The 22,186-nt window shown below is 42.1% G+C and overlaps 1 protein-coding gene across 1 annotated transcript; it reads right to left on the bottom strand.

Moving 5' to 3' along the window:
* Positions 1 to 1,943: 1,943 nt before the first annotated feature.
* On the bottom strand, positions 1,944 to 17,371 carry mvb12a (multivesicular body subunit 12A). Its single transcript, XM_083764769.1, has 10 exons — positions 17,244 to 17,371; positions 14,476 to 14,583; positions 12,778 to 12,861; positions 11,614 to 11,713; positions 7,334 to 7,463; positions 5,475 to 5,609; positions 5,056 to 5,159; positions 3,363 to 3,421; positions 3,179 to 3,244; positions 1,944 to 2,060 (listed from the first exon to the last, which is right to left on the bottom strand). Exons 2-10 carry the CDS (start codon positions 14,581 to 14,583, stop codon positions 1,983 to 1,985), a joined length of 864 nt encoding a protein of 287 aa, XP_083620895.1. The 5' UTR covers positions 17,244 to 17,371; the 3' UTR covers positions 1,944 to 1,982.
* Between the last annotated feature and the right edge of the window lie 4,815 nt (positions 17,372 to 22,186).

Raw genomic sequence — 22,186 nt, 5'->3', positions numbered from 1 at the left:
TAGCACATAAATTCAATATACTCCACAGTCATCACTTAACAGACTTTTATTATTTTGCCATGCATTAAAAGTTCACTCATACCATAAAAATATCCCATAAACAGTAATAATTAATCCTGTAACATATTTATCAAAGGCACATAAATAATTGGTCCCTACTCCCCCATTATATTAAAAAAAGAAAAAATATATATAATATAAAGTCATAATACAAAAGTTAACAAAATGACACATTGTACACACATAAGTGCCTTTCATGTCAACACACTCAGCAAAATTACCACTTGGTATTTCTTGGTGTACCATTTCTGGGAAAGGATTTTGTACCAGTGTAATGATTTGGTAACATTAAAACAGTGCATATACTGTATATCTTCCAGCATTGACACCTCCAAGAAGTTTGACTTTAAAATAAATGCTTTTTGAACTTAGGTGCGTCTTAAAGAGTGCAACTGTTGGTTGTTAAGTAACTATTAATATACATAAAAGTACATATGGAGGGATGTGATAATGCAGATCAGACGCACATTTAATGGAGTAATAATCTTCAACCCTGTATTCTCTTCAGTTCCTTCACCAAGAGATATAATCGTATAGTACAGACATCATGTTATGGCAATCCCATTCAAATGCACCCAACGACGTTTTAAATAACAATGCTCTAGCAGAAACTAAGGCATACGAGTCAAGACAGGCGCACGACTTGGCTTAAAGATGGAGTGCCGTGGTTTGTTTTACCCCCCTAAAACATGATCATCAGATATACTATGATTATACTAGGAGGAAGATTTATTTCAATAAAGTGTACAGAAAGTGTTAAAATTATGTTTTTATGTGGCCACACCCACCGGCTCATTAAGCATGCCTGGTTTTCACCGCAGCACCACCCACCTGAACTTAAGCCTCGCCCACAGCTGTTGTTGTATGATAATGTGGGAGGGGTTAGGGTTATGATGTCACTAAAATGGTGTTATATCCATTGGGCCTTTTGACTCAAAGGCTTTCAGATTTCAGGGAGAAACCAAAAATACAAAGGGAAGACATATTTGAATATTATAACCACACCTAGGGGTCTATTAGAGTAATGTTAACTCCATAGACACATACAAAACACCTGGGGGTCTATTAGAGTAATGTTAACTCCATAGACACATACAAAACACCTGGGGGTCTATTAGAGTAATGTTAACTCCATAGACACATACAAAACACCTGGGGGTCTATTAGAGTAATGTTAACTCCATAGACACAAACCACGGCACTCCATCTTTAAGTTGAATCATTTTAAAAATGCTATAGCTATTGCCTGCTACTATATATGGCTTTGACCTTTTGTCACAAACTGACAGTACATGACAGGACGAATAATATAGTGTTCCAGGATGACCTTTCAAGATGACCTACATATCATCGCTGTCAGACACAAACCTCTTGTCTCCAAAATTTAAGGGCCACTTCACCCCTTTTGCAACCAGATCTCATTTGAATGATGTTTGGGAGACAATAAAAACTTTCCTGGGGTTTTTATGTGGGTAATATATATATATATATATATATATATATATATATATATATATATATATATATATATACAGTATATTCAAAGATTTGTGCCGCATTTTCACAATCTTTCAAAAATAGCAGACCTACAAGCTCGTAGCGCGGCACTCGGTGACGTGTTACGAGCTTGTAGGTCTGCTATTTTTCAATAGCTAAATTATAACATAATGTTTAAAACACCAAAAAAAGGGGTTCCCGCCCAAACAGTTTTGTTGCAAGGAGTTGCGACTACCGGTAGTTGCATTGGTGTGGTTTTTGGGCTTAATAAAATTCACAACAAACTCGTTGTTCCTTCATTGCTATCATAACACGAGTTGTCATCTTGAATTGTCTCATTTAGAAACCTGAGTGGAAAAAGGGGAGGTCAAAGTGGTCACCACGTCTACGAGGTGGTCACCACGTCTACGAGGTGGTCACCACGTCTAGGAGGCGGTCGCTGCTGGGACTGATGGCCTGGTTCTTTTCGCAGCAGATTCCTCCACAGAAAATGGGTAGCTATACTGGAAAAAAACAGAATATCACAGATTTCTCTAAAAGTCATGAACTGTAATTAATTTCTCTCAAGTCTATACACACACAAGTCTGTAAACAGAGCTGAACTTCATTCATTCATGCTTGCATTGAGAGGCTTTTAAGTCTTTATTTAAAGAGGGAGTGCCACATTCTTTGTATTTTTCATGTGTCTATGAGGTGACAGTACTTCATTAGACACCCTGGAGTCCTTTTTATGTGCAATGGTGTAGTAACTTTGTATTTAGGGTTTCTTCCTGGAGGCCGAACCCTTGACAGTCAAACGGGCCAATGAAATAAACAGTAATATAGTTTAGAGTTTTATTAGGATCCCCATTAGCTGGTGCATAGCAGCAGCTAATCTAATATAGCTAATATAGTGACATCACACTATCAGCCCCTCCCCTAACCCCTCCCCCTTTATCATACAACTACAGCTGTGGGTGCGGCTTCAGTTCAGGTGGATCACCACCCATCACCCCCCACCAGGCAAACTTAATGAACCGGTGGGCGTGCCCACATAAAAACGTCATTTTAACAAATACTGTACACTTTTTTGAAACAATTCATCCTCCTTATATAACAATAAGACCCGATGATCATGTTTTAGGGTGCGGAAAAAAATCATGGCACATCTTTAAAACCCATCTCTTCTCCCTGGCTTTCAATGTTGTTTGACCTAACTGACCCGTGTGTCTAAATACTTGTGTTGCTTCGATGTTGTTTTTACTATGCTATTTGTGTTGATTGTATGCTTGTTTTATGATCGTGTACAGCACTTTTTATTTGCTCTATTTTCATGTCTTCCTTCAAGCAACGATAAACTGGGTTGTTGTAAATTCTATGTGTGTACAGTTGTATATATATCTTTAAGTTATATGGGTAAAAGCAAAAGGGGGTAGGGGCTTAATAAGTTTTATACTTCACCCTACTCCTTTTCGGACATTGTTGGAGTATTTTCCTTTTGTGTCAGTGTTTTTATGTATTTCATTTCAAATAATGTTCGAAATAAACTCATTCATTCACTTTGGTTGAAATTCTGGTCTTTGTAAATGTGCTCTAGAAATAAAGTTTGATTTGATTTGATTTGATTTGATTTGATGCTTACTTCATTTTCAATGTCCTGAAGAGACTTTATATGAATGTTGGTCAGTGGAGCGTTCAGCTGAGGACTCTGGAAACGTAAACGAGCTTCATTAAAGAGAGATTCAAGAACAGCACAGGGGGGAAAAAAATATATATCTTCCACTTCAATCTGATAATACAATAAAATGTAATAAAAGTTAACGCACCATGCCGTTCATCTGGCTCTCAAACTTGGGATGAAGGGTAAAGGGAACTCCATCTATAGCTAGAGGGGAGTTGAGGGACGTACAGAGGGAATATGGGTGAGTGAGGTGAGTATGAGGTGAGTATGAGGTGATATGGGTGAGTGAGGGACACACAGAGGGAATATGGGTGAATAAGGTGAGTATGAGGTGAGTATGAGGTGATATGGGTGAGTGAGGGACACACAGAGGGAATATGGGTGAATGAGGTGAGTATGAGGTGAGTATGAGGTGATATGGGTGAGTGAGGGAAGCACAGAGGGAATATGGGTGAGTGAGGTGAGTATGAGGTGAGTATGAGGTGATATGGGTGAGTGAGGGACGCACAGAGGGAATATGGGTGAATGAGGTGAGTATGAGGTGAGTATGAGGTGACATGGGTGAGTGAGGGACGCACAGAGGGAATATGGGTGAATGAGGTGAGTATGAGGTGAGTATGAGGTGATATGGGTGAGTGAGGGACGTACAGAGGGAATATGGGTGAATGAGGTGAGTATGAGGTGAGTATGAGGTGACATGGGTGAGTGAGGGACGTACAGAGGGAATATGGGTGAATAAGGTGAGTATGAGGTGAGTATGAGGTGATATGGGTGAGTGAGGGACGCACAGAGGGAATATGGGTGAATGAGGTGAGTATGAGGTGAGTATGAGGTGATATGGGTGAGTGAGGGACGCACAGAGGGAATATGGGTGAATGAGGTGAGTATGAGGCGAGTATGAGGTGACATGGGTGAGTGAGGGACGTACAGAGGGAATAATAGGTGAATGCATCTATGGAACAGTTAAGACATAGATGGTGAAATGAAAACTAAGCTATGATGACTAAAACTAAGACTAAATGTATTGACAATTTCGTCAACAAATGAAAACTAGACTAAAATGTTAGGAAGTCATTTTACAATTGGTTGCATGCTGAAAATAGCAGATCTACAAGCTCACAACGTGTCGCAGTAGATCGGCTATTTTCAGTCATTACGACGACATCAAGGCCCGCCAAAACATTTTAGTGGACTAAATCAACTGTAGATTTAGTCGACTAAAACTAGACTAACACCAAATAAGAAGTACCTGTGATCACAGAGAGGCTGATAAGACGTACCTGTGATCACAGAGAGGCCGATAAGACATACCTGTGATCACAGAGAGGCCGATAAGACGTACCTGTGTTCACAGAGAGGCCGATAAGACGTACCTGTGGTCACAGAGAGGCCGATAAGACGTACCTGTGATCACAGAGAGGCCGATAAGACGTACCTGTGATCACAGAGAGGCCGATAAGACGTACCTGTGATCACAGAGAGGCCGATAAGACGTACCTGTGATCACAGAGAGGCCGATAAGACGTACCTGTGATCACAGAGAGGCCGATAAGACGTACCTGTGATCACAGAGAGGCCGATAAGACGTACCTGTGATCACAGAGAGGCCGATAAGACGTACCTGTGATCACAGAGAGGCCGATAAGACGTACCTGTGATCACAGAGAGGCTGATAAGACGTACCTGTGATCACAGAGAGGCCGATAAGACGTACCTGTTGTCACAGAGAGGCCGATAAGACGTACCTGTGATCACAGAGAGGCCGATAAGACGTACCTGTGATCACAGAGAGGCCGATAAGACGTACCTGTGGTCACAGAGAGGCCGATAAGACGTACCTGTGGTCACAGAGAGGCTGTCGGCCGATAAGTCCGGCAGGTCCTTGCGTTGGAGCGTGCTGCGTCGCTGGCTTAGCTTGGCGGGAGGCTGGGGCGGAGGGTTGCTATGGAGACGAGGACAGAGACAGAGGGTTGCTATGGAGACGAGGACAGAGACAGAGGGTTGCTATGAAGACGAGGACAGAGACAGAGGGTTGCTATGGAGACGAGGACAGAGACAGAGGGTTGCTATGGAGACGAGGACAGAGACAGAGGGTTGCTGACAGAGACAGAGGGTTGCTATGGAGACGAGGACAGAGACAGAGGGTTGCTATGGAGACGAGGACAAAGACAGAGGGTTGCTATGGAGACGAGGACAGAGGGTTGCTATGGAGACGAGGACAAAGACAGACAGAGGCTGACCAAGGGACAATTAGTACCTTGGTCTGAGAGGCAGAGGAGAACTGTCCAGGGACAGTTTGCGGACGTCCAGGGTGACGCTGCGAGGCTTGGCCTGGGGCATGGGCCCAGAGAACTGGCCTTTCTTACACCACATCACATAGCCGTGGATGTCCCTGGAGGACGGTAAAGCAAAACATATACGAAAAACCTTAATATTTACAGTTCAGTTTTATTTTAGTCATAAAATAAACATTACATGTATTCATTACGTCGTTGGCTTATTGTGCCTATCCCAAAGGGGGGGGGGGCAACTGTAAAGATGAAACGGAAGTGGGGAGGAGGCTCCATTTCCGCTTTATATTTTAGAGGAAGGTTACTAACACACACATATACATATCATATGTGACTACATTTGACTACATTTTGTCATGTCATATGAAAGCAGGGAATCATAGCTTCAAATTGACATTATTGGTTGTTCAGTTTGACCCACCAGTTTTGGAGATATGGCTTATAGAGTAATGTCTTGCAGAGAAACAGCGAGTTGAGAAAACAGGCTTGAAAAGGTTCACTTCTGTGGTCTCTAACATTCCACCTAGCTACATGTTTAAGCATTTATTTCATATTTACATGTCTTCTGTGGACATTACACCTAGCTACATGTTTAAGCATTTATTTCATATTTACATGTCTTCTGTGGTCTCTAACATTACACCTAGCTACATGTTTAAGCATTTATTTCATGTTTACATGTCTTCTGTGGTCTCTAACATTACACCTAGCTACATGTTTAAGCATTTATTTCATATGTACATGTCAACTTCAGCTCTGACACTTATGTCAGACATGCTCTAGTATGTGAAGAGTCTGCCTGTGGCTGCTATTAACTCATTTTGAAAAAAAAAGGAAAAAAAGGTTTTTCTCCACTGGTGAAAAGCTGGAATTTGCGCGATGGCAGTCTCTCAGTCAAATCTGGTCACATATGTGTAGGAGAGGAAGGATAACCCCACACACTTTTCGCTCCTATGCCACCAAAATGTGGAACGCCCTACCACCAGTCATTAAGACATGCAAATCCCTGGACTCCTTCAAAACCGCTCTCAAAGGGCACCCACGGACGGCTGCAATTCGAAACTGGCCCCCGTAAAATCTAAATCGCCCAAACCCCCCCCCCCCCCCCCACACCCACCCCTTTTCCCTTCACTTTTTATCTCCTTTATGATGAATTCCTGTTCTGTTCTTTGACTATATAGAAGTGTCTATTTGTACGTTTCTAAATTAATTGAACATGGTGGACCCTGTTGTAAACAAATGTAATGCTTTATGGGTCGTCCACTCACAGTTGACAGTCTTTGTATCGAGTTGTGCTTGAAATGTACTGTAATTCTGCAAACTGTTAATAAACATTTCGATAAATGGTAAATGGTGCATTTATATCCAAGGTGCTTTACATAGATTGTGCATTTCATTCACCCATGCACACACACATTCACACACCTTTACATAGATTGTGCATTACATTCACCCATTCACACACACATTCACACACCTTTACATAGATTGTGCATTACATTCACACACACATTCACACACCTTTACATAGATTGTGCATTACATTCACCCATTCACACACTTTTACATAGATTGTGCATTACATTCAACCATTCACACACACATTCACACACCGATGGCGGCGGAAACCAACCAGCACATCGGGAGCAATTTGGGGTTCAGTGTCTTGCTCAAGGACACTTCTACATGGAGGAGGAGGAGGAGCCGGGATTCGAACCGCCGACCCATGGATCATTGGACGACCTGCTCTACCTCCTGAGCCACAGTCGCCCCCAAACAATCAATCAATCAATCAATCAATGTGTAGGAGAGGAAGGTTACTGACCCAACACACGTGTAGTGCTGCAACATCATTTTGCTCTTAGCGGTCAGCTTGATGTCCAACACGGCCGTGGCCACGCTGCCCACTGGAGAGACGCGCACGCACACACGCTTCTTCTTCCACACAGAGGCCCCTGCATAGGAAACACACACACATTCACTGAAACACTGGAGAGACGCGCACACACACATTCACTGAAACACTGGAGAGACGTGCACGCACACACACATTCACTGAAACACTGGAGAGACACGCACGCACACACACATTCACTGAAACACTGGAGAGACGTGCACGCACACACACATTCACTGAAACACTGGAGAGACGCGCACACACACACACTTCTTCTGCCACACCGAGGGCCCTGCATAGTAAACATTACACACTCAACAATTGAATCATTGCCTGGTGAATGGAAAAAGAAATACATGAAATGACCTGCAAACTACATTGAAATTGACCACATTGGTACCACCTTTGGTACCCCTTTAAAACCTTGGTGAGCATACAGACCCCCACAATGTGTAACTGTTTTTAGATCGTTTTGAAATGTGCCTTAGCTTTTTATTTGTAAACCTATATAATTTCACATGTATCCAATCCAATCCACTTTATTTATAAAGCACATTTTTATACAACAAGGTTGAAACAAAGTGCTGTACTAAAATATCAAAAAGCAGTACATAAACAGGGCAACATATAAGGACACAATGCAGTGGAAGCAGCAACTCTTAATCAGTATGTTCAAATGCCAATGAGTACAAGTGAGTTTTCAGACGTGATTTAAACACAGACCTGGATTGAGAAGCTCTGACATGAGGTGGAAGTTCATTCCACAGTGTGGGTGCTACAAATCCCCCCGGGATTTCAGCTTGGATTTAGGGATCTTGAGAAGTGACTGGTCAGTCGACCTCAGGGCCCTTGTCGTATATATACCTGTATACCTTTTGTTTTTCTTTTCCTGATCCTCTGAAGTATTGTGATGTTTTTTTTTCCATCTATGTGATATTGTATTACTCGACGACATGAGTTCGATTACTATTTTATAATTTCTAAGAATAATAAAAAATAAAATAAAATAACTTGAATGAATTGAATCTTTCGGGCAGTGCCAATGCACACCTCAACTGTTTACTCTGTCAGAATCAGAATTATTATTGTCACATCTGCAGAAGTAAAGTAACATTGTAGCGATAGTATCACTTCTCTTCCATTTGGTAATCTTCCGAGCACATCTCGCAGTAGTTTCCTTATAGAAAGTGTAACTATCTCTGCATCTAGGCGTGTGGAACCTGTATTGTTTCCTCTGTTGCGTAATTCTGCTCACGTAATACAAGCCTGGAGTCATCGTTCACCCAACTGTAATCATCAGCTGTTGTGCAGACTTTTTTTTCTTTCATATGTTTTTACTTTGTCCTGGCTGCACCCTGCAGTGACAGATTACATGGAACTACATTTACATGTTGTGCCTCTGCACAAGGTTCCAAATGCAAACAAACAATCAGGTGGTTGTGGGCGAGTACCTTAGAGTATGAATATAATCAGGGCTGCACACAACTTTTTTGGTCTAGTACTCAGAGGAGCACCTGGAGGAGTTTCTTGGTGCTCCTAAAATGTGGTGACCCGTCTCGCCGGATGGATAAAAGAGGGATGAATAACTTATAGCAAAACAATATTTATTGGATGAGTGGGGAGTCAATGGAGGGTATTGCAACTCTAGATTTAGCCCTAGAATGGCTCTTGTTGTAGATTCAACCCATTATTAAAAAAATCACACCTGTGTGAACCGAGTGTCTCTCTCTCTCTCTCTCTCTCTCTCTCTCTCTCATCAGCTATTTTTTAACATGCGACACATCGTACGGCGAAGTATACATCAGGCTTCCCTAGTTCCCTTTTGTTTTTAGCTGAGGCGACGTACGTAGTCAGACACACATGGCTCCTCGGTGCAAAAATAAACAGTGTACACTACCCGACTTTACGACAACAAGGGACAGTAGGCTATGTCGAGACACGGTGTTCATGTTGGGCAGCAGCAGTGCCAGTCCGCAATGCTTTAAACTCTTCCCACTCCACTATGTCGGAACTAAAACCTTAGTACCCGTAAAAAGTCGGTGGCCGGTGCCTAGGCTGTGAGAGACGCTAATATGGTTTCTGCCTCGGATTCGGGTTCTGAGACGGCATCGCACACGAGCAACCATGCTGCTCCAGCAGCCGAAAAACAAACACAAGCACAGCGGCAAATGGGAAGAGTGCAAAGCATCCAAAACATGCCCTTTTACACCAGGGACTACAGTAGTTTGCTATCTGAAACGGAGAAGACGAAACTATTTGTGTCAGGTTTTCCTGTCAACCGCCCTCCGCCTCCTCCCAGGCTCCCAGCAGAAAGCAGCATGGAATCCTCCCCCTTTTGAGTAAGGACGCGCTGCGATTGGCCAGTAGCCACTTTGAGTGATGTTTCATACGTGTGAGCGCTATGTTTCATACGTGTGAGCGCTATGTTTCATACGTGAACGCTATGTTTCATATGTGAACGCTATGTTTCATATGTGAACGCTATGTTTCATATGTGAACGCTATGTTTCATACGTGAACGCTATGTTTCATATGTGAGCGCTATGTTTCATACGTGAACGCTATGTTTCATATGTGAACGCTATGTTTCATATGTGAGCGCTATGTTTCATATGTGAACGCTATGTTTCATACGTGAACTCTATGTTTCATACGTGTGAACGCTATGTTTCATACGTGTTTCATACGTGTGAACGCTATGTTTCATACGTGTGAACGCTATGTTTCATACGTGAACGCTATGTTTCATACGTGTGAACGCTATGTTTCATACGTGTGAACGCTATGTTTCATACGTGTGAACGCTATGTTTCATACGTGAACGCTATGTTTCATACGTGTGAACGCTATGTTTCATACGTGAACGCTATGTTTCATACGTGTGAACGCTATGTTTCATACGTGTGAACGCTATGTTTCATACGTGAACGCTATGTTTCATACGTGTGAACGCTATGTTTCATACGTGAACGCTATGTTTCATACGTGTGAACGCTATGTTTCATACGTGTGAACGCTATGTTTCATACGTGAACGCTATGTTTCATACGTGAACGCTATGTTTCATACGTGTGAACGCTATGTTTCATACGTGTGAACGCTATGTTTCATACGTGAACGCTATGTTTCATACGTGTGAACGCTATGTTTCATACGTGAACGCTATGTTTCATACGTGTGAACGCTATGTTTCATACGTGAACGCTATGTTTCATACGTGAACGCTATGTTTCATACGTGTGAACGCTATGTTTCATACGTGAACGCTATGTTTCATACGTGTGAACGCTATGTTTCATACGTGTGAACGCTATGTTTCATACGTGTGAACGCTATGTTTCATACGTGAACGCTATGTTTCATACGTGTGAACGCTGTTTCATACGTGTGAACGCTATGTTTCATACGTGAACGCTATGTTTCATATGTGAACGCTATGTTTCATATGCGAGCGCTATGTTTCATATGTGAACGCTATGTTTCATACGTGAACGCTATGTTTCATACGTGTGAACGCTATGTTTCATACGTGTGAGCGCTATGTTTCATACGTGAACGCTATGTTTCATATGTGAACGCTGTTTCATATGTGAACGCTATGTTTCATACGTGTGAGCGCTATGTTTCATACGTGAACGCTATGTTTCATATGTGAACGCTATGTTTCATATGCGAGCGCTATGTTTCATATGTGAACGCTATGTTTCATACGTGAACGCTATGTTTCATACGTGTGAACGCTATGTTTCATACGTGTGAACGCTATGTTTCATACGTGAACGCTATGTTTCATACGTGTGAACGCTATGTTTCATACGTGAACGCTATGTTTCATACGTGTGAACGCTATGTTTCATACGTGAACGCTATGTTTCATACGTGAACGCTATGTTTCATACGTGAACGCTATGTTTCATACGTGAACGCTATGTTTCATACGTGAACGGTATGTTTCATACGTGAACGCTATGTTTCATATGTGAACGCTATGTTTCATACGTGTGAACGCTATGTTTCATACGTGAACGCTATGTTTCATACGTGAACGCGCGCAATGATAGTCAACGACCCAGCACGTTCACGGAAGGAGGAGTGAAATCACCTCATGCGCTCATGCACCTCATGCAACTTAATGCAAGTGGATGGGCGGAGAAATCCGGTGACATCTCTAATATTAATATATACTCGTCTAAGGAGAGTATACTCACTATGCTCCAGGTACTCTGCTATGTAGCAGTAACCGTGAGGGATGGTCTCCTTGTCTGTGATGATCTGAACATCTGACACCACCATGCCGCCTGATAACTCCTGAGAGAGGAACAAGAAGATGCATAGACGCATAGATGCATAGACGCATAGATGCATAGACGCATAGATGCATAGACGCATAGATGCATAGATGCATAGACGCATAGATGCATAGATGAACAGCAGGGTCACAGAGTACAATGTTTATGTGTTCACTTTTTATGGTTGGGTGATTATGAAAGATTTTTGACCTTTTAGCATATTTCATATCTCTGCCGTGTCCAAAATGTTCATTTTTCAGGAAATGAAAAATATAATTTTTTCAGGAAATTAAGAAAACCTTATATATTTTTTTAAATAAAGCAATACAGCCTCATCAAAGTTAGTGTTGTGACTTTATATGTTGTCAATTACTTCCATGAGAGGGGGAGAGGTGGTGGAGTTAGTTGCTTTAGCAGACATTTTGAGGGTCCAATGGAGTTAAGAGGTTTTGTCCAAAGCACGTTTTACTACTTTCCATTGGTTCAATATTTTCGAAGGGTGTTCAATAGCACTGAGTTGTGCCAGAAAAAATATCTAAAACCTCAAAGATTGTAAAGCTCACAACGTATCGATGTAGATCAGCTGGTTGAACTGTTGAAGCAAAGATTTGAGTTAAAAACGTTATAGAATATATACTGAAACATCTGTGCCACATTTTACAGACTAGTAAATCCACTAGTCGACATTGTTGGTACTAGTTGACAAAGTTGATAAAGATTTTTTCCCCCCGTTTTTGTAGGCCTCAAGATCAACTAGATTATAGTTATGCCATTCTGACCTGAGATCAGATTCATACGAGGTTTCCACTGGACACACACTGGTCTGATTAACCCATTCTGACCTGAGATCAGATTCTAAAAATGTCGATTTTTCAAAAATAGCAGACCTACAAGCTCGTAGCGCGCCACTCGGTGGCACGCTATGAGCTTGTAGATCTGCTATTTTTCAATAGCTAAAAGCATAACATGATGCTAACACCAAAATGGGTTCCCGTTCAGAATGGGTTATAGTCACCAACTTTAAAACTAGTAGAAATCACTAGAAGTGAAAGCCGTATATATGCTGGTGTGTGTCTGCGTTACCTTGCTGTAGCAGAGGTAATAGCCAGACTTCATCCCAAACGTTCGAGTGAAGTTGGCTGTGGCTCCATCTTCTGTAATACTGAGCTGAAGAGAAAGAGAAGTCTGGGTATTATTAACTAGAAGTGGTAAAAAATGACGTGACTCGAAGGAACGGGCCGTTTGTTTGGACTACAACATGCCGTAGAGGCTGTTGCCGTTCCGCATCGTAATGGCCGCTGGTTCTTCTGATCAACAACAAACCACCGGATGTCCGTGGGTTGAAAGTTGCAAATACTTCGACGTAATCCAGGCAGCGTAGAACATTGGAGGCAATGTAGGGTTCAGTGTCTTGCCCAAGGACACTTCGACATGTGGGCAGGAAGAGCCGGGATTCGAACCGCCGACCCACAGGGATCATTGGACGACCTGCTCTACCCCCAGAGCCACAGCCGCCCCTCCTGGGAGTGCTACAACAGGGGTTGCTGGCCCATGTTACCCCTCCTGGGAGTGCTACAACAGGGGTTGCTGGCCCATGTTACCCCTCCTGGGAGTGCTACAACAGGGGTTGCTGGCCCATGTTACCCCTCCTGGGAGTGCTACAACAGGGGTTGCTGGCCCATGTCTTTCCTGGGAGGTCAGCTGTCTCTCCATCGCTACCGACCTAACGCGACCTTCCTAGTCGGTTGCCTGGAAGTCACCGGTTGCCCAGGGAGTTGGTCAGAATTTGGTCAGAATTTATTGAAAGGATAGCCCCTTGAGATGCAGCATCTCATTTTAGAGGGGGTCCCGTATACAGCGAAAAACATTACATACAGTACAGTGCAGTTACACAAATAGATAATATGTACAGATACAGTTAGCTTGCTCATCCTCTCCCACCCACTCCCCCATCCCCCAACTCTTTTTGGACAAGCATATTGAGACTAGTACAGTACAGTGATTTGAAACAGGGGTCAGAAGTAAACAGCAGTACGGACAGTGTTAGTAGCATGAACAGGTTGAACAGGTTGTTTTGAGGTGTGAATACAGAGAAGTCCTGAAGCGGCCGGGAGAGGTCACAGATCTGAGAGAAAGGGGAAGGTTGTTCCAGTCAAGTTCAGTTCCAGTTCAGTTTAAAGGGACACTTCACCCTTTTTGCAAAAAAATATATGTTAATGATGTTTAGAAGCTTTAGATCACTTTCCTGGGGGTATTTATGTGTGTAATATGTGGTTTTAGTTATTTTAGATTGTAGCAGTGAGCCTGTTGTCTCTGATGTCATGGACACTGGTCTCACTACCTTCCTGGACTACAATTCCCATAATTATTTGGTGCACTGCTCCTCCTTGTGGATAGGGGGAGAGCTGTCTTACTGAGACAACATGTAGTCCAGGAAGTAAGTGAGCCCAGTGTCCATGACATCAGAGACAACAGGCTCACTGCTACAATCTAAAATATCTAAAACCACATATTACACACATAAAGATCTCCAGGAAAGTGTTCTAAAGCTTCTAAACGTCATTAACATATATTTTTTTGCAAAAAGGATGAAGTGTCCCTTTAAGACCCAGTCCTTACCAGGGTGAAGTCTTTGGGGTGTTAAATACGTCTTAGAGGAGACCCAGTCCTTACCAGGGAGAAGTCATTGGGGTGTTAAATACGTCTTAGAGGAGACCCAGTCCTTACCAGGGTGAAGTCTTTGGGGTGTTAAATACGTCTTAGAGGAGACCCAGTCCTTACCAGGGTGAAGTCTTTGGGGCAGGTGCTGCTGTTGGAGGTCCAGGCCACTGCGGTCATGGGTCTGACCAGCTGACCTCCCCCAAACTCCCCATACTCCTTCAGAGACATCTGAGGAAGATCACAAAGACAAATATGAATATGTGGGTTTTGGTAGAGGATGTAAATAAATATCATGGGTGCGGTACACAGAACCACTTAAGCTGTTCCTTGTAAAGACATCTTGAAACCACACTACCAGTACCACCGAATAGAACCACACTACCAGTACCACCGAATAGAGAGTAAACCACACTACCAGTACCACAGAATAGAGCGTAAACCACACTACCAGTACCACCGAAAAGAACCACACTACCAGTACCACCAAATAGAGTAAACCACACTACCAGTACCACCGAATAGAGTAAACCACACTACCAGTACCACCGAATAGAGAGTAAACCACACTACCAGTACCACCGAATAGAGAGTAAACCACACTACCAGTACCACCGAATAGAACCACACTACCAGTACCACCGAATAGAGAGTAAACCACACTACCAGTACCACCGAATAGAGAGTAAACCACACTACCAGTACCACCGAATAGAACCACACTACCAGTACCACCGAATAGAGAGTAAACCACACTACCAGTACCACCGAATAGAGAGTAAACCACACTACCAGTACCACCGAATAGAACCACACTACCAGTACCACCGAATAGAGTAAACCACACTACCAGTACCACCGAATAGAGTAAACCACACTACCAGTACCACCGAATAGATAATTTGATGAATTGAACATAAATACCCCCAGGAAAGTGTGGACCACTCACAGTTAACAGTCTTTGTATTGAGTTTGTGCTTGAAATGTACTGTAATTCTGCAAACTGTTAATAAATATTTCAATCAATCAAAAAAGAGTATGCACATGCATGATTTTCCCATCAGGACACGCCCCCCTCATCTAGACTGAGTGGCAGAACATTGAGCAGCATGGAGTGTTGGAGTTTGGAAGCGCTCGTTGTAAATCACTCAACCGTCCTGCGTACCACCTGTTTCTAAATGTCACATGATGCAGGAGGCAGCAAGATGTTGTGTTATTGAGAACAAGCACTTCCAAACTCTGGCACTTAAAAATAATCAAATGCAGGGCATTTCTTGACAGAAAGTAGCTCATAACGTTTCTATGTTGGATTTTTATGAAAGAAAAACTTTGCATATAAGAAAGAGGATAATTCAAGCTTTTCGTTGTTTTCAATGTTGGTGAGTTTGTCAGACAGGACTTTTCTGTGTGCCTGCTGGACTGTTCTGCTGGCTCCGTATGGAATAATAAATGACATAATGCAACGCACGCTACGCTGCATGCAAAACATGAACCTCAACCGCTTAGGCAGTGGTGGAAAGTAACTAAGTACTTTTACTTAAGTACTGAGGTATTTGTACTTTACTTGAGTATTTCCAATTTCCAGTACTTTTACTTCTACTCCACTACATCTCAGAGCCAACAGTTTTACTTTACTAGAAAACATTCAAAACATACATTTAACCACTTCAACCCTATAGCCTACATTTCGGCCATTTGAAAATAGCCGATCTACAAGCTCACAATGCATCGCAACGCGGCACATTGTGAGCTTGTAGATCGGCTATTCAATACATTTTCTACACATCTTGAACTTGTGAAGTGGGACATTCTGCAATATGAATACTTTTACTTTTAGTACTTTAAGTACATTTTGATGCTCATACTGTTACTCAAGTACATGTTCAATTCCGTACTTTTACTAGTAACGGAGTAAATTGCAGTATTGGTACTTTTACTTAAGTAAAACAATTGAGTACTTTTTTCCACCACTGCGCTTATGAATGGGATATACTTTATAAAATCAGTAACAGTAAATGTTATTTATCATATTTTTAATTCAACCAACTTGTTGTCATTATTTATTTTGTTAATAAGAATAACGCCAAAAGTCCAGGAAGCAACCAGAGAGGTAATTATGGAAAGTGTGACATCACCGAGGAAAGTCTGATGCTCCTTCAGATGAATGGGGATTTGTTCATTCTGGGTTTTAACTTTTCATAATCAAGTCGATTTGATTTAAAATCACCAACATTGAAGTGAAATTAAACCCTTATTTCACATGGTGGGGGGGGGGGGGGGATCTCTCAAATCCACGATTTTCTCATCTCCAAATTTTGCATAAAAGGTTTCATGTTACTTTCCTGTTTTTGACTATATAGAAGAGTATATTTGTCTCTATAATTGTTATGATAAATTGAAGGTGGGCCCTATTGTAAACAAGAGTAATGCTTTATATTGAGTCGTCCACAGTTAACAGTCTTTGTATTGAGTTGTGCTTCAAATGTACTGTAATTCTGCACACTGTTGATAAATACTTCAATCAATCAATGTTTTCATGTTTGTTCTAGGATTTGTAGCATATTATTCATGGTCACATAGTGTATTGTGCAGCTATACTTTCATTAGATTAACAAATACCTCAGGCATTCCCCATCTCAACAATAAGGACTCACACAACCAACCAATACACTCAAAACTAAAGAATGCTGACCTTATTGTGGCGAGCATGACATTTAAAATCCTAAACACCGGTAGCCACGTCAGTATTATCCAACAATAACACAGCCTTAAACTTAATACAATGGAACTGAATGTTTCACTGACAGAAAACTTACTTTAAACTAAACTAAAGCTTTTGGATCCTTTTGGATTAAGTTTCATACTATAATACTAGTATAAGAAACACTTACTTTGCCTTCGCTTTAACTCGTCGTGGATCAGTGGATCAGCCAGAAGAGATAAAGCAGGTAAACAATTCTTTAGGTGTCAGACAAAAATAATCTCTGGTCTCTCTTCTCTTCGTCCCAACAAATAAAAAGCCGGAAGAAGGAGTGATTCCAAATAATCAACTACAACTCCCAGCAGGCCACGCTGTGATCAGTGTTGCCAGATTGTGTTAGAGAAATAAGCAGCCATTGTCTATGTGTGAAAACAAGCCCACGGCCCCCGCGGTTCTCAAAGTGGGGTCCGTCCGCGACGCATAGCCATGCAGGGGGTCCGCGAAATAATTCAGTTTTGTATTTATGTATTTATTTACCGGTATTTGAACATGTTTGGCAAGTGAATTTTGGTGTGTGTGTGTGTGTGTGTGTGTGTGTGTGTGTGTGTGTGTGTGTGTGTGTGTGTGTGTGTGTGTGTGTGTGTGTGTGTGTGTGTGTGTGTGTGTGTGTGTGTGTGTGGGTGTGTGTGTGTGTGTGTGTGTGTGTGTGTGTGTGTGTGCGTGCGTGCGTGCGTGCGTGTGTGTGTGTGTGTGTGTGTGTGTGTGTGTGTGTGTGTGTGTGTGTGTGTGTGTGTGTGTGTGCGTGCGTGTGTGTGTGTGTGTGTGTGTGTGTGCGTGCGCGCGTGTGTGTGTGTGTGTGTGTGTGAAATGCGTGTTTACTGAAATGCGTGTTTACGTTACAATAACCACATGCAGTAATGCTTAAAGGACCACTTCAACACTTTTCAACCTATTTTCATATTATCCATGACATCATTGATGGGGAATCTATAACTGCTGGCTTTCTATTCCTGAAAAGTTGCAATGTGAAAATGGAAGCCATCGTTCTCAGTTCTCACGACGATAATAAAAATCACACCTGTGTGAAGTGAGGGGCGCTATATATATATATATATATATATATATATATATATATATATATATATAAAAAGTCTATCTCATGTTGATCAGGTGATGTAATCGTGATGTGAAACAAACGGTGCAAACACAAACATTAAACGCCGTTAACAATAAAGAGACAATATGACGTAATGAGGCACATTATGACGTACATTTTCCCTTCAATGGTGTTTACAAAACAAACATTGAACTAAAGACAAACATTAAACCTGTATAGCCTATAGGAGGAGCTTGCGCCCCTCAAAAATCTAAATAAATAATAAAATACAAATCATAAAAATAAATCTAAATAAATATTTTTAAAAAAGGGGGGCGCTCTTATCATCGTACATCATCATGCATCATCTTTTACTGGCCAATCAGAATGCCTGTTGCCTGTTACCACAAATTTATGTCATATTTGGCAGACAATTGACCTAATAATTCCTCTAATTTGTCAATATTATGTCATATTTTGCAAATATGAGACATGTGGGAAAGAACGTACATTTTCCCTTCATTGTCAATGGCATTTAAATAATGTGTGTGTTTTGCGGACGTTTTGTGGGGACAAAATCTGTATATAGGAGGCCCTAAAAAAAACGTGTTTCAAATAATCTGCCTAACGATGATGTCATCACTGGTGGACGGGTCGGGTTTCTGAACTGCCCACAGCCCTCCTACAGGCCGAGTAGACAAAAATCACACCTGTGTGAAGTGGCGCTCTTATCATCATACATCATCTCATGGCCAATCACAATTTGCGTCCTCACTTTTGTCTTTCAATGTTTTTTTTACACACTTTTGTCTTCAATGTTTGTACCGCTGCCCTCCCCAGGTTGGCAGAGGAAGTGCAGCGCCCAGGATATACATAAGATAATTGACACTGGGTGATAAAATACGTTGCAAAATCGTGGGATAAAAAATATTAAAAAATATGTTTGTTTACACACGTTTGTCTTCAATGTTTGTATTTACACAGACAGACCCTCAAAGCTGGACATAGGAGAGGCTAGCGCCCCTCAGAAAATGAGTGAGGACCAATTACATGAAGATAGGTTGAAATGTGGTGAAGTCCTTTAATCATATTCCATCTTGAAGGGCTTTTGGATATAAATGACAGACTATAAGTCACTTTCAGTTAGACGACCACTGCAGAGGGGAGGGAGGGGTGTCTGTGACCAGCTGATGGTTGTTGACGCATCAAGGAAGGCAAATATACAATTATGTTTCTGCATCGTCAATTATATTAACAGTTTGCAGAATTACAGTACAATTCAAGCAAAACTCAATACGAAGACTGTTATAACTGTGAGTGGATGACCCAATAAAGCATTACACTTATACAAGAAGAGGGTCCACCATGTTCAATTCATCAAAAACATTTAGAGACGTACAAATAGACACTTCTATATAGTCAAAGAACAGAACAGGAATTGATCATAAAGAAGGTAAAAAAAGATAAAATAAACATAGGCTATACAGTGAGGGGAAAAAGGGGTTGGGGGGGGTTCAGATTTTAGGGGGCCAGTTTTGAATCACAGCCGTCCATAGGTGCCCTTTGAGAGCGGTTTTGAAGAAGTCAAGGGATTCACATGTCTTAATGACTGTTGGTAGGGCGTTCCACATTTTGTTGGCATAGGAGTGAAAAGAATGTAGTCCTTAAATTGTTTGTGCCGAATCTGGGTTGCACATGTTTTGTTCAATTTGTTGCACTCCCTCTGGTGTTGTGGGTGTGGACTTAAATAGTTCCAATCCAATGGCATCTAAAAATGTAAGGTGAAGTAGGCTGTATTCTTGTCAGTGTTGTGAGGATAAGAACCGTACTGGACTACAGGTTACATGATCATGACGTCACACTGCTATACAGTCTATGTTATGGTTAAACCGCATTGGCTATTTGAAAATAATAATCGCTTATAAAAAGCAGACATGGCAACACCGATCTGAATAATAATCTGAATGGACATAGCCTACTCGTTTGACCGAACAGAGACACAAGATGGCGCTATAAACTAAATAACACGACGTGTATACATGTACGACTTGTGCGACCATACATGCACTAATACCGCGAGAGAGAGAGAGAGAGAGAGAGAGAGAGAGGCGCACGCACATACACACACACACACACACACACACACACACACACACACACACACACACACACACACACACACACACACACACACACACACACACACACACACACACACACACACACACACACACACACACACACACACACACACACAGAGACAGTTTGAAAAAGATACCTAGGGACCCCATAAGTCAAGAGAAGAGTTATTTAAGTTATCTATATCTATCTATCTAAAAAAAAATATATATATATAATAATAATAATAATAATTATTATTATTATTAGGCTATTATTATTATCATCACAGAGAGAGAGACACACAGAGAGAGAGATGAGAGAGAGAGAGAGAGAGAGAGAGAGAGAGAGAGAGAGAGAGAGAAGAGAGAGAGAGAGGGAGGGGGGGATATGTGAAATGTAGTCTTGCTTTAGCAAACAAATTGTGCAGACAGCCAGGTGCGTGCAGGAGGTGTTCTGCTGCTGCTGGTGGGGGAGGTGGGGGGTGGTGTTGGTGTTGGGGGGGGGGGGGTGGTGGGTTGGGGAGGTGGTGGTGTTGGTGTGTGTGTGTGTGGGGGGGGGGGGGGGAGAATAGACAGTGTTGAGGGGGACGATCGATTCTCATTTACATGAAAATGAGGCAGAACAGAACAGGGGAGATTGAAGGAGGAAGGGAGTGGGGGGGGTGGAGGAGGAGGGGGAGGAGGAGGAGGGGGGGTGGAAGAGGAGGAGGAGGAGGAGGAGGGGTGGAGGAGGAGGAGGAGAGAGAGGAGAGGAGAGGAGGAGGAGGAGGAGGGGGGTGGAGGAGAGAGAGGAGAGGAGAGGAGGAGGAGGAGGGTAATGGAAAGGGGGGAAGGGTGATAGGGAAAGGGCAAGGAGAGAAGGAAGGAAGGAAGGAGAAAGCTATATAGGTGAGAGGAATGATGGAGGCATGTTGTGAAGCACGGATGATGGGGGGGGAATGGGAGGTATAGATAAAGGAGAGGAGGATGGGGGGGGAATGGGAGGTACAGATAAAGGAGAGGAGGATGGGGGGGGAATGGGAGGTACAGATAAAGTGCTGAGGGATGAAAGGAAAGACTGATAAAAGCAGCTGAAAGGAGACAAGGGGAAGAGAGGCCATGAAGGACACCTGACTAAATCCTGACTATACCTTTATATGTTTCTATATCAGTGGTTCTCAATATTTCACGTCAAGGACCCCCAGAATTATCTGTCATTTCGGCCGCCGACACTCACCTGAGAATATGTTGTTCCAGGGACCTTCATGGAAGCAAAGACTTGAGTTAAAAATGTTTGCAGTGAAAGAATATATGTTGAAAAAACATATATTCGATATAATGATTTAAAAAAAAATAGCAGATCTTTTCAATAGCTAAAATATAACATAATGCTTAAAACACCAAAAGGGCTTCCCGCTCAGAATGGATTAAATATTAAACACTACACACACAAACAGTAGGGTAGATATACGGTATAGGTCTCCTCATATCCGGTGTTTTAATGTAGTGCTTTTCAACCCTTTTCCATATCAAGGTCCATTATTTATTCTGCATATTTTGTATCGTATTATATTCTATGCTGTCATTTTGATAATTGTTTATGGATTATTGATTTATGTTTGTTTGATGGGTGTATTTTATGCCTTTCCACGTTGAGATCTGAATAAAACTGAGATCTGAATAAAACTGAGATCTGAATAAAACTTTCAAAACTCATCGGTCGGCTTCACCCTTTTATGGCCAGCTGGGTCCGCGACACCAGTGGTTCCCAAAGTGGGTTCCGGGGACCCCCAGGGGTCGTTGAGGGAGTTCCAGGGGGGACCAAGCTAAATGATCATTTGGAACCAAATGGACCCTTATGGGTCTGTAACTCTGAGTGTATAAATGGGTATACACTCTCAGAGTTAACTTAGCATTGATTTTACAATATAAATTGGG

Source organism: Protomyctophum parallelum, assembly GCF_964188405.1.
Source record: "Protomyctophum parallelum genome assembly, chromosome: 5".
In the NCBI taxonomy this organism is placed as follows: Eukaryota; Metazoa; Chordata; class Actinopteri; order Myctophiformes; family Myctophidae; genus Protomyctophum; species Protomyctophum parallelum.
This window is presented reverse-complemented; position numbering and strand designations above follow the sequence as displayed.